At 38.6% G+C, this 14,245-nt stretch overlaps 1 protein-coding gene across 5 annotated transcripts in view; it reads right to left on the bottom strand.

The window, feature by feature from the left end:
* rab28 (RAB28, member RAS oncogene family) overlaps positions 1-6,259 on the bottom strand; it is a 41,964-nt gene extending 35,705 nt beyond the window's left edge. For 2 of the 5 annotated variants that reach the window (XM_042226061.1, XM_042226062.1), the window contains exon 1: positions 5,775-6,256. In XM_042226061.1, the coding sequence (XP_042081995.1) occupies positions 5,775-5,849 (75 nt within the window). In that variant the 5' untranslated portion in view covers positions 5,850-6,256. Of the gene's footprint in view, positions 1-5,774 lie in introns of all 5 variants that reach the window. The other 3 variants (XM_042226060.1, XM_005935178.3, XM_005935179.3) reach the window with 3 other exon arrangements.
* Positions 6,260-14,245: the final 7,986 nt, after the last annotated feature.

Below are 14,245 nucleotides of genomic sequence, written 5' to 3'. Positions count from 1 at the left end.
TGTCGTGAAAATTCATGGGAATTCATAGAGCAGGCCTGACATTCCAAGTTTAATTCATTTTGATGGATGAGGATAGGGGGAAAAATGAGGTGCTGAACATCTATTAGCTATCTTTAGAGCAGTGTGCTTGCATAAACACAACGGAGAAGTGAAGCAGTGGGATTCCCTGAGTCTTCATGTGGCAGAAAATGCATTTTAATGTGGTGCTTGACAATCACTGAGGGTTAGAGGACTTAAAACTAAATTCTCTTTCAATCCATTAAGCTTTCACTTGAGCCCGTGCCCTTATCTACCTCCATTCATGCTCAGCAGCTTTAGGTACAGTCAGATAATGCTTCAAATAACACAGGCTTTTGCCCCTATTTCTCCAGGGTAGGTGCCATTTCAGACACCCCTTATCAAGGTTTACAAAGAATTTCTTAAAGTAAATAGTTTTTGTTTTCTTGTGAATGCCACTATAAGTAAACCTAATCTTTTAATTAACTCTGTTGATTGAGTAATTCTAACCTTTGCCAAAGGCGCTTTTGATTCACATTTCCTTCGGGGTGCAGAATAAGGTTTTATCCCCCTAATTCTCTAAAGGTTCAAGACCTGCAGACTTTTTTAATCTCAGCCTGTGAAGTGTGTCACAGACTCAAGAGTGACTGAAAAATTACTAGAGTTGACTGACGCAACAAGGAGAAAATCGGTCATTTAAGTAGCCCAAACAATCACTGACAACACAGGCATAACAAGCTCGGACAGCAAAAATTTATTCCACATGCTCGTGTTGGCCTCGTTGGCCATTTGTCTTGGCATTTCAGTAGCTTGGCTCACTTCCCTCTGCGTAGTCCTTTTTTTTCCACCGTACAATTGGAGCTAACCAGCGAATGTAAAAGCTGGCGTAATCCTGACACTCAAACAGAGAACAGTACAGGGTCAACAGTGATACCAATGCCGGGAAATGGGGGGAAGTTCTACTGAAACAAGAAACAGGGAGAGGGGGGGAAAAAATATGGCAAGCAATGTGATGCAATTCAAAAGAGGGAGCATGGTATCAAACTGCCTCCTTATTTTCCCTAAACAGTTAAAACCAATATAAATGTTGGTGTTGTTTAATATCCATTAATGTACAGGGCCTGCGCCTAAAGCTCCTTTTTAGCCTATGGGTCAGAGAACAGCAAATATTTAGGAAAAACCGAGTGGCTTATAACTCAGGTTGAAAAATGGACCTGTGTGTAAGTCAGACCCAGCACCTTAAGAGCCTGGCTAAATGTGAGACTCCATATTTTAAAAACATCTCGCTCAGGTGGACAAGCCTCCCCACATCTCGCTGTACTTCTGAATGGACAACCAACCACAAGCAAAAATATCGCTGAAAATGCTGTCCAAGAAAAACGGATCCGATTGCAATTTGCTGAGCAAATTGACATTAATAAGGGGGGAAACGGCATTCAAGATGTCAGTCAGCGGTGCCTACTCAAAAACGGGGGGCAGGGCTCCTGTTTTCTGCCCAAAACAGACAAGCAGGTAAGTCATTCAGACAGTGACGAGCTGACACCTGGCAGCAGCGTGAGGAGGGTTATTAATGTAGCGTATCTACTGGGAACTGAGTTGAGTTGTGTGTTCTCTGCACACACACCCCAAAAGAAAAAAAATGTCGACTTTCCAGAATGAGAACATTCATTTTTCTCATTGGGTCTCACCATTACTGCTACATTCATTTTCTTTCTCCCAGAGGACCGAGAAATCAGTTTTGAAAGGGGATGTGTAGCCGACAGGCACTTGACATCCCTGCATTACATTCATGTTCACTCTGGGATTCGAGATGCGGTGAAGAAGAAGACGACGAAACATAGCCGAATTGTCATGACAACCTCCATGCACTGCTGCAAATGATTGTTTGGTGTAACTAGGAAAAAATCCACTGTTGTTGATGTAAGTTAGGCCTTTTTATTCCAAGTCTTTTTAAGTGACTTTAATGAATATGATTCAGTCCAGTGCCTTTGAAAGGGGACAGGAACTAACTAGCTTGTGTAGGTTTAGCAATGCAACAACTATATTACAAGTCTTCATATGTGTTTTTCTTCCCACTGTTATTTTATTCTATCAACTGAGAAAACAGCAACATTTCTCAAAAGGGCTTCCAGGCATAATTTTCTTAAATAGGGCCTCTCTCTGGAGCCAAATGAGAGTCCTTGGCCAGAAGAGAAAAGGCATACTGATGGAAAACAACCAGCAGCTGCAAAAGCCAGGCAAAGCAAATTGCAGTCTTTATCAACTGTTATACCCTCTATGTTCCTACACAGTGCCGAGTTTTAGACGCGAGAACAACAGCAATTTAATATAAAGGGACTTGGAGAATTCATCACCATGCTTTGATTATTATTCAGAAAAATGAAAATATGCATTTCACTGAAACAAGGTGGTCAGAAAAAGATTTTTTAAGCATAAATGATATGTTTTGTTGAAATATTTTAATTTGGAACAAGCTTTTTCATTTAACGCCTATATTTGTGTTTATCATACCTGTAATGTTTATGTTATCTCTCGCAAGTTTTAAAACATTTTAATGTAATAAACTATAGTTTCCAATCATTTTTATCCAATAAGTTAAGGATTGTCCTCCAGTTTCTGTTGAAGTAAATTTTATTTTAGTATGACTATGAAAAGTTATAGAATAAGCAGACTGATAAAATTCTGGCAGGAAAGATTTTTACAAATAAAAATACTTTAACAGGACACGTGAAGTCCCAGAGTCTACACATCATACTGATAAACAGCTCTGGATGAAAACAGAATTTAAAACAAAATCCTTTAAATCCAGGTACTGTATTATGTGGCTCAAGTATAACGATAAAAAATAACCAACGTGATATTTTAACTTTTTTTTTCAAGCACACGTGCACAAAAAAGAAACAACATAACAGACCAACACATTATCATCTAGAAGCCTTCATCAGGGTCTGACAAAGACAAATCCTCCTGAACTGAAATACAAGCTGTGGGTGGCAATTAGACTGTGGATAAATGCATAAACAAATATTTTTTCATGGCATAAATTCAATCTCAGCGCTACATTACAGGGCCAAACCACAGGCACATGTCCTAAAACTATGTTCAGCAGCACATGCAACATGGATTAAGGGCTGGGTAGACTTAATAGGTTTAGAACAACAGATTGCTTCTGGTTTAAGTCCATCAGCTATCTTTGAGATAGAATCAAAACTACAGTCCATGAACTCTGTAAAAACAGACCCCTGGATTTTCTTATTGGGCAAAAAGAAACATTGATAAACTCCTTTTTTTTTTAAGTTGGAACACCAGTGAATAACTTTTGGAGGAAATTTGTGTATTTGCATTAAGATAAAGATTATCTTCTTACATCCAGAAAAACCCGGTTTAGATTTCTCAAACTTTTACAGGATTTAGTTCATGCTGCTGTTTATTGTACCCCTATGTCCGTTCTGTGGTAATTAGGTTTTATCCTTATTTCCTCATAGTAAATATAAAATGTAAACGCACAGTTCCCCAGTGTTGTAGGGCTCACTCATGTGCCAAGCTTTTAGACAGGCATAATGACAGTCATTAAATCGTCACATCACTGATTTTCAGTAGATTATTTGTACTGAAATAGGTTGTTCAACAGCCGCTAACAACGCTGCACTTTCATTAATGGTATGCAAAGATTTACCGTAAGTATAGGAAAACTCTGACAACAAAAGGAGTACAGTGCAAAGCTTGTTGCTCACTTGTAACATCTTCATTCTATTATCCTCTCCCTGCAAACGAGAGTACTGTGCAGAAGTCTCGAGCCATCCTTTATTTCTTTATATTTTTCTTCCAAACAGCATGACTTTATTGTATTTATTAAAGGGGTTTTGAGCAGTAGTTCTCCTGGCTTGCTGAAAGGATTTCCAAGTTTTTCTTTGGACACTAGCTGCTTTTTCCATCTATTTTCAGTCCAATCCTCCTACCTTAGATTTTTCATTGTTAAGCCACTGACTTTATAATTTAAAAATAAAAAGGGATCTAACTCAGGGAAGAACCAGTGTTATATTATATACCCTTGGGCATTTTTTACTAGCAGCATCTCACAATGCTGCTAGTAAAAACAATTTTTCACAATGTTTCCATTTCTTTAGTTGAATCTATAAAAAGCCATTCTTAAGGAAGGGAAACAGGGAGAAATGCTGCTATCCTAAATATACAAGAACCGCATTGAAAATCATGCATTAAGTATTATGAAGTGATGACTCCAAATTTTAAATGTTTGTAGGCATGTACTGAGGTCAGCAGAGAGGCACAACACCGACTGCAGTCATCTGAAAAACACAGTGGAAGCTCTTTTATGGTTTGGGGCTGCACTGCTGCCAACAAGTGTTGGGGATCTTGTCAAAATTGATAAAATTACGATTGCAGAAAAGTACAAGTATCAGATTTTATCCACTATGCCACTATGCAATACCATCTGGAAAGCATCTCAGTGGCAGCGGCTTTATTTTCAAGCATGACAATAATCCTAAACACACTGCCAATGCTGTGCATAGTGTAGCATCTTAGGAGCGACTGCACGGGATATTCCAGCATGCTCCATGACATTGTGTTAGTTGAAATGAAATTAGGGAGCTTTAACATATCTGTTATGGTTACATATCTCTTCTAGCTGTGTTACTGGTTTACAATGTAGGAGTGAAGTGACGTTGAGGATTAGTTACCCCCCTGTAAACACAAAGTCACGGGTGGGATTAAATACTAAACAAACTATCATTCTCCTGTAGCTGTGTGGTTTGTGGAGCACAAGGGCTGACAATTTATTCACACGCTTTAATTGAATTTAAAGTGCTGCTCAAAAATAGGCAAAAAAGGCAAAAAAAAGCTTCCAACCATACAGCTGAAACTACAGCCTTAATATACCAATATATTGAATAAAACAAAATACATCCTGTGGCTGTGTGGGTGGAAGACTGGGTCGTCCACCAATCAGAAATTCGGTGGATTGATCCATGACTCCTCTAGTCTGCATGCCAAAGTATTCATGGGTGAGACACTAAAGCCCAAATTACCCCCACCCACAGAACCACTGGAGTGTGTGAATGTTAGAAAGCGCTTGGACATAAATAAATGTGGTGTATGAATTGCTCAGAGGTTGGGGCAGTTCAGTAGAAAGTCACGGTACTAGTCCAGTTGCCATTTTCCTGATCCACAAGCCTAAACGTAGCAACTCAATGGCTGAGGGGGAAATTTGATTTTTATTAGTCACTGTAATTTACTTGTACTTTACAGATTAGCCGTATGGTATGAAATTGGTTGAATATGAAAATGTAAAAATGACAAATAAAAATCCGAAAGATAAATTATACCCTTTGAACATCATCTGATGTTGACTGTCTTTAGCGTCAGCTTTCGTTTTGTGTGTCCTTGGCTAGCCTGTTAGCCCTACAGGTGCTGAATAACAGCTAGAAGTGGGCTAAAATTTATTGAGAACCTAAAGTGACACGTGGACTGAGGCGTTTATTTGACCGTGTAAACGTCAGCTTTAATCATAATCGCCCCGGGTTACGTTGATGTTGTTGTGATTTACCTCTGTCGTTGTTGTTAGCTAATTAGCAGCCGTGGCTACAGTAGCGTCGGTCGCCATGGTTACTGCGTGGACAGCACAGTGTCAGCAGAAAGTGACTGAGTAGGCAAAAATGGTGTGCAGTGTGGACAAGTTACATTTTCTCGAGCATTACCTCTTAATTAACGTTGAGTAGGTGTTCGTTTTTGTGTTTGTGTCTGTGTGGTGGTCTCACCTTCCCACTCGCTCCGTCTCCCACAACTACGATTTTTAGCTGCTTGTCCTGGCTCTCCTCCTCGGAGTCCGACATGGCGCTACAAAATATTTTTTAAAAGCACTTAGTGCTTGAAACCGAAACGGTAGAAACGAATCAAGGGTGGATGTATGGAGCTGTCACGCTAATAATCACAAACGGATTAGACGAGAGCTGAGTGGGCACGCAGACGCCATTTTGACTCCACTAAGAAGACTTGACTGGCTGCAGTAGCTCTCAATACGATCCACTCCATGCGCCGCTGACTCCACTTGCACCGATTTTTCCAGTTAAAGCGAGAGTACCGGACACCGAAAGACAGTGCTCGGGATTTGGCATTTCAGTCTTTAAATATCCTCTTTACCGCCATGAAGCCCTTCTCTGCAGGAGAAAGACCCGAACCGGAAACCGATTCACCGGCGTGTGTGTGTGTGGTGGAGTCCTGTGTGTGACGCGTTGCCGTTGCCGTGGTAACACGGGGTTAAAGTGCAGGTGTAAAACATGACAAATGTAACAAAGTGCATCTGAAGTGCACTTTTACTGAAGTGATACAGTATAAACAAAAAAAACCAAATAATTTTTAATTTTATACTGTTGTGTCGGTGCTTCACATTTTTTATCTGTTGATGCGGATTTTAGATCAACCACTGTGACTCAAATCAAAGAAAATGTTTGTTTTGGGTCACATTGAAACTGTCTTGTCTGTGACTTGTTTTTTCTTTTTATTGTTGTTGTTTTTATTTTCTTTCTGTGATGAGACAGTGGTGATGGAGTTCAAGCGAGACTTTGCCATTGTCACAAGAACTGTGTGTGTCTCCATATGATACCATTTCAGAAAGTGTGGGGAACACGTGCAAATGCCACGCATGCAAGGTTTTGTAAAATTGCTTTGAGTGCACAGACTAGTTACTATAAGTATAGTTTTTTGTGTGTGTCTAAGAGAAAGAGACATGAAACAGAAGTGAGGTCAGTGTTTAATGGCTGTAATGATTATACATGGGATAATGAATTCCCAACAGTTCCAGAATGTTATAATGTTATGTTATAACAAAAACCCCTATGATGATTGCGGGGAAAACAAATCAAAGGTCCAGTTTACTCTGCCCTGGACAGAGTTACTGGGATCCCACCCTGGAGCCAGTCCTGAAGTAGGAGCTCGAGGGTGAGCACTTGGTGGCCAGGTCTTAGCCCATGCAATCTGACTGGGCTTAGCTCAAAGAAGCTATATGGGTCTGCTCTTCTGTGGAACCACCACCCACAGGAGAGGCTATAGGGGTTCAGTAACTTGTGGACTGAACAACAGTTAGGTGCAATGGTCCTGGTAGTCTGATTCCAGGCCACCATGTCACTCCAATGTTGTGTGGTTTGCCTGTTCAAGGAGAGGGTATGCTTTCAACTAAAGGGAGATCAGGAGCCTTCCCGGGAAGGGTATTAGAGAGGTCTGATTGTCTGTTTGTCACACTTCGGATGCAGCAGGAACAATGCGGTTTTCAGAGTATGGAGTATCTTGACTGTTGTTATGTGCCATTCAGTACCTGTATAGCTGCAGCATGAGTTTGGTCTGTATTCCAGGAGTGAGTTAGACACATTTCTGGTGGGTGTTGAACTCCACGAGGGCTGCCCTTTACCCATTCTGTTCATAAACTTTTATGTTTTTTAATATTTATAATTCTGTTGGCTTCATCAACCACTTCAGCTTGTACTAGAGTGGTTTACGACCAAGAATGAAGTGGTGGGAATGACAGTAAGCACCTACAAGTCTGAGACCATGTTTCTTAGCCAGAAAATCTGTAGAGTGCCCGCTCTGAGACAAGTTTCTTCTCCCACTGGCTCCCAGTTGCGGAGTTTAAGTATCTCAGGATTTTGTTCATGAGTGAGAGGAGAATGGACAGATGAACTGAGTCAGTGTCCGCAGTGTTATGGACAGTTTACTAATCTGTTGTGGGGAAGAAAGAGCTTCAGGTCAGTCTACGTTACTACCCTCACCTGTGGTCATGAGCTCTGGGTGGTGATCAAAAGAAAGAGCTTCCTGATATAAATCAGTTGAGAAATGAGTTTCCTTTGACGGGTAGTACCTGTGACAGCGAGGAGCTCGTTCATTTGAGAAGGACTGAGTAGAGCCATTGCTTCTCCATATTGCAAAAAGCCAGTTGAGGTGTTACAGGCATCTGACTAATTAAGATGCCTCTCGGTCCCTTCCTAGGTAAGGCATTTCAGGCACGTCCTACCAGGAGGAGACCCAGGACTCACTGGAGGAATTATGTCTTGGCTTGTCTGGGAACAACTTGGTTTTTATAATGGATAAGCTAGAAAAGCTGGCCAGGTTTGGGCTTCTCAGCGTAGACTGTTGCCCTCACAATCTGAACCCATATGAGCAGTAAAAAGAAGACGGATGGATGGATGATTAAAATATAGTAAATTATAAATGTATTTTAGGTAAAACAGTATATGATATTGTGTGAAACCTGGTGTTTTTCTCCAAAAATGAGTGCTGTAAAGCCCTAGAAAATACTTTCTATGAGTAGTATGTAAAGATTAAACAAAGTGGCACAAGGGGAGACAAAGACTAGTCAGGAGGTGAGGGGGATTTGGGAATGCAAAAATTATATCAGTGACTAAAAGAAGCAACCCAACTTAACCTCCTAGGACCTGCGTTCACATATGTGGACATCACATTTTGGGTTATGTAGACCAAAATACTCAATTTTGCTCTGCAAGGGCCTGATATCCACTTATGAGGACCTTATATTGCAACTGTTCTATTGAAATTTTAAATGTATATGCTCATATGTGGCTCTCATTTTTCTTATAAACAAAAATTAGGTAAAAAAAAATAAATCTCATAATTCTTTGTTTTTACATTCTTCAGGTCCCAATCAGCCCAAATATCAAAGAGAAATGAAAAATGCATGTCATGGAAGAGTTTGGGTCTTAGGAGGTTAAGTAAAAGTGCAAATGTATTATCTTCCCAAGACACCTAAAGTAAAATATGTTTATTATAAGGAGAGAATTATGCAAGAGTGAATATGGTAGTAGAAGTATATTTTCCAAAGGAAACATGATTTTTAAAACTATATTTTGTTGCTGTATTCATTTTTATCAGATTTTACTGGTGATTCAATTCAATGTTATTTATGTAGTGCCAATTCACAACAATAGTTGCCTCAAGGTGTTGTCTGTGTGTTTCAAGATAGCTGCCAAATGTTAGAATATACATATTATTGTCATTTTACTTCAGTCAAATGGTAAATAAGAAGAAGAAATTCATGCTTTTGAAATAATGTAGCAGAGTACAAAGTACATTATTTCCTTTTAAAAATAGAAAGTGGTACTGCAGTATTTAAATGGGACCTACAATATGAATTTCCAACTAATTTTTTTCTTTTTTTCTGTGAGAATAGCTTTGCTTGAACCACAGTTCAAAATAAACAACGCATTTCAGCTCTCCCCTGTCCTTTATAGTTAAATTCTTCTGATTTATTGCCTCTCACAAACAGAAGGTTTGAAAACCAGGTGTGTGGAGCTCCTGTGTTTTGTGTCTGAGATGCCTGTATTATACGGATGAAAGATTAGAGTCCAGACATTTAGAGCTCCATATACTCTGCTAAGGTACTGTTTTCATGTACTTTCAGTACTTCCATTGTCAGCTTCTTTGTATGTCACATTGCCTTTCCAAATATTGGGTTATTTGTTCCACTGCTTTAACTCGATCATTAATAATAATGTTGTGCACAAACATATAATTATCTTTTGAAATATGTTACAATGCAATACGACACACCGTCAAAGGGCCTAGGTGCCTAAAAAGCTCCAGCTCAACCACTCATTGAAATGATCATACATTAGCAGTACAGTAACATGAAAGCAGCCATTCTTTGAGTATGCTGACTTTTACAGCTTATTATAGGCTTAAGTCAAGTTTTGAATGAAGACCTTGTATTTATAATGAGTTCTTCTGAAAAGCTTTGTTCTGGATTGCTTCTTTCAGTCAGTCTCAGTACTTCCACCACTAAGCTGAAGCGTCTCTTCATTCATATCTGTGTGTACTTTATGCATTGTCTGGAAATCCCCATTGACTGAGTACTGATAAAGACCTACACTTCAAACAAACAAAATAGCAGAGATTGGTCTATTGAGCACAATAATATTAGTTTTAATGGGGTAAATAAAGTGTTGGCTATAAACCAATATCTATATCATCTCTACCACAAAAGATTTAGAACAGACTTTTCATGAAGTTGCCATTTAATGCCTGATCAAATCTCACATTCAGATGGTAAAGGGGATTCTTGGAGTGCAGATTGTGATGACTAATTATAACAGCTGTAACGGTACAAAGGCTCGAAAGAACTATTTAAAGTTATAGAACCACCTTACTCACTTTTCTTTTCAATATGTATTATTTTGTTTTTGATGATAAACACTTTTGTGCACCACGTGTTAAATATCTGTATTAATAACTACATTTCAGCAGTCTGCTCTTCATAGATAGACAAATATGTCTTTTTTTTTAACATTACACTATTTGAATTTTTTACCAGTTAAATATAAATTATATCTTTACTCCAATTGTTGACACTGAAAAAAAAAACAAGAAAATAGTAATTCTGTTAGGCATTAAAAGAAATATGATTCATTCATGTTTTACATGAACTCTTTAGGCTTCATTCCTAACTTTTTTTTATTCAGTTTACAAATATGCACCATTACTTACTCAACAAAATAAACAGAAATTACAAGAATGTCTTAAACTATTGTCTGGATATTAAAGCTGAATCTGTCAACCATGGGGAGACACACAAAATATTTTATAGCCTACAACTTTACCATTGAAACCTATAATCTACAAACTATGGAATTACAGCTATGTCCCAGATATCTCACTGCATAGTTTTTTGTTTTTTCCCCCACGACTGCTGGAGCTAGATGCGCACAGTGTAACTTAATATAAACGAGCAAGTTCCATTTACTGTATGGAAGAAAAAGAAAACATTTCATGTGATTGGTCTTTGTCACAACTTACATCTTCTATCAACTGTTTTTGTATGTTTTCTTGAAAATATTGCCTTTTCAGTGCAGGGGAAGGATGGCACTGGGAATAGGGGATAACGAGGAATCTGCACCTGAGCCACTTTGAAGCAAGTGGCAGTGAATGGCAGCTCGGTATATCCCAAAGTCCTTATAAGGGTGTGATTGACAGATTCCTTGGTGAGACAGAAAGCTACAGAGAAAAATATTGTCTAATTGTGTTTTTTGTTTTTTTGTTGTTGTTGTTGTTTTTTAAAAGGGCTTTGTAAGAAGAGAAGCACAATTTGAGGACGGCGAAGAAACAGCAGTTTGAAAAAAAAAAACAACCAGAGAGATACATTGAATTTCACTGTTTATTTTGCATTGCAAGTTCAGTCTGCTGTGTGTTTGATCTGCAAAGAATTTAAAGTTGCAGAGTGAATGTGCTCCAAGAAGGTCTCGGATCTTTTGTATGTCAGGATTAAAGCTCGACTCTTCAAATGCTTAAAAACACGGAAATACAAAGATCAGTATGTCTTTGGAAATTTCCGGTGATTGCTGGCTTGTGATCATTATGTGGTAAAATCATCAATGTCGTGAAAAATCTGGTGTCACAAAACTGGCATGTTGAATATAATGTTGCAGCGTTAGTCCTTAAAACATGGGGATTAAAGTTCATGCAAAAATAATAACTGTTAAAGCACTATTCAACATGCAAATTATAATAATAATCATAATAATAATAATAATGAGAACGCTACTTGGTGTCCATCGAACCATCGGTGAAAAAAGACAAATGGAAAGAATTGTGACCGGAAAAACAGCTTAAAATATCCAAGTTCGGGCACTCGGGAAAGGTGGTTGTTCAAAGCGCTACGTTGAGTGCCTGGAATTGTGTGGTTTGAGACATTTTTCCAGTATATCTTTGTATGAAAAAGAATAAAAAACAAAAAAAAATAGTTGTAATAAAAAGGGGGGGGGGGGTTCCTCTAATTATTTTTTTTTTAATCCAAATCCAATATGAGAGTATATTATTATTTTAAATCACACAGACACACACACATAGGCAGATTAAATATCCCTACTGATAACCGTTATATAATGTTCTCGTATACGATGGTAAAAATATCTTGAAGTAAATGAAGCCGTGACTGATTGTTCACAGTTTGACTTGTTTCACGGGGGAAATAAGATTTGACAAAGGTGATTGTTGAAATCGCATGTTATGGTGAGATTTAAACATTCAACGATTCGCTAAGTGACTTTGAGAATACACAGGGGGATTTTATTATCCCGTTTACTTTTTCTTCCTTCTGTACTTCACGCGGAAAAAAACTCAAAAGCAGACTAAAGTTAGATTGGGTAATATGGGATAAGTGTTCATAATCACAAACTTAAATCCACCCTTTGATGATCTTTTACTGATCCTTTATAAGATGGAAACATGTCAGTTTTCTGTCATCGGTACTGTAACTCAGTATATAATAATAGGGGCGGCGTTCCTGTGAAAATCTAATTTATTTTTGCTCTGTACAAAAATCTAGAAAGACGATGGAATTTTCCGTGACTTCCAGATCAATTAAAGCCAGGTTTGGGGAAAAAAAGGAAATTATTTTTCACAGAACGACCAAAAATAGATTAAATAAAGTGGCTGGTTTGGACTTATCTTGGTCATAATCCGAAGTCCTGCTTTTCCAGAAGAATATTCGATTAAGCATTCGAAACTAAATCTCCTTTGTTGTAGTCAAAGATATTACTTTTCCACGATAACCTTTTAAAGAAGAGAAGCTGCTGCTTGTGCGTAAAATCTAAATAAAATTTAAATTCTGATTTTAACATATTAATACATTTGTTTGTTTAGGAGAAACTGTAGAGAATATTTGCTGTAAAAGTCAAATCTTAACTGCAATACTACAAAAACAAAACAATAATATTGCAACGTACGAAGCATCAGCTATGGGGAAATAACGGGGAGTAGTTGGAATGGGTGTAATGTACACCGATGGGGGTGTTTGCATTTCAAGTCGCTGAGGTTAAAAGGAAATAGAGCCGCGATATGTCCCTCTATATCAGATATCTCCACATGCAGGTAGGAAAGGAAGCAATGTGGGACGGTCCACTCCCCAATATCCCTCTCTGTCCTTCAAGCTCCAAAGGAGCCAATGAGCATCATCACTGCTCCTGGCGATGGCCTAGGTGACAAGTATACCTGCATCAAGTAGATTAGATTTGAGGACATACAGGCGCCTTTCGTGAGTGGGCATGTCTTACTATATAGGGTGAAAAAGAATGGTGCATTGATCAACTGAGACACTACATATACCCATTTGTCCGTGCGTAAAACGCATTGCAATTGTAACTTGTGTCCCAATAAACGGAGTCTGCAGGGTTGACGGTCTTGATTCCTTTTCGCGTCCATGTGTCCCACGCGATAACTTGGATGTACAGTGTATCTTTAATCATTCACGCTGATCTTCCTGTCCAACAGCCAACACCTCATGATACACCCCCTGATGGCTGCGTTAGGGTCCGTAAGTAATGGAAGTATTTTGAAAGGTCAGAGATGGATGTTTAATGTACGACAGCTCCCTGTTGACCCTGACTTAACACTTAGGCCGTTATTGGATACAAAATAACAGCTTGTACGACCCCCTCATATTTCAGTTGCACCATTCAGCCGGAAGTTAGCGAAGCTTCGTGTTTTGTTTCATTTTTTTCTTTTAAGATATTGTCTTCCATCTGCTAAAAGTAGCAAATGAGAACCCCCTTTTTATTCTCTGACAGCAGTGACATCGGCCTCCTTAACCCCAGAATACTCCTCTCCTCGTGCTGACATACGGCCCTAAAGGTAGCTGTCAGTTTGCCCTGTCCGGGAATTACACAGCCATTCATCACTGTCTGGCAGGTGTGTTTAGGAAGAAAGCCATAGTGGCCCAGCTGACGGGGTCTCAGTGTCTGACAGTAACACCATAGTAAACAGAAGGAAAGTGAAACGAGACACAAAATTTAAGCACAATAATGTTTACAGTGGTAGGTGTATAAATAATAATTTAATTGAAATTAAATAGACTAGTTTTTTTTAAACAACTATATTTAATTTTTGGTTTACTGCGTCTGTGTGTGTGTTTGTGTGCGTGTGTGTGTCCACTGTTGATTTAGTAGGATATTATCCGAGTTTCAATCGTTCAGATCTCAAAGCACAGAAAAGTCACCTTTTCAATTAATTAATGTAATTATTGGTATAAGTTAAGATCCACGTTAATCCGATTTAACGACAATTTATGATTATTGTTAAGCTTCGAGAGGACTTTTGATGATAAAAAACCAAAACAAAATAAAACACAAAAAGGAGGGGCGCGGTACAGCATTGTACCTGGACCTGTAACTATTCTGAAATTTCTAGAAAAGCTTATAATTAATATCAACAATAACTCAGTGGGGGGGGG

The sequence above is a fragment of the Haplochromis burtoni genome, unplaced genomic scaffold (genome assembly GCF_018398535.1).
Source record: "Haplochromis burtoni strain Fernald_Lab_line unplaced genomic scaffold, NCSU_Asbu1 Contig_194, whole genome shotgun sequence".
Lineage (NCBI taxonomy): Eukaryota > Metazoa > Chordata > Actinopteri > Cichliformes > Cichlidae > Haplochromis > Haplochromis burtoni.
Note: the sequence above shows the minus strand (reverse complement) of the source record. Positions and strands in the feature narration are given on the sequence as shown.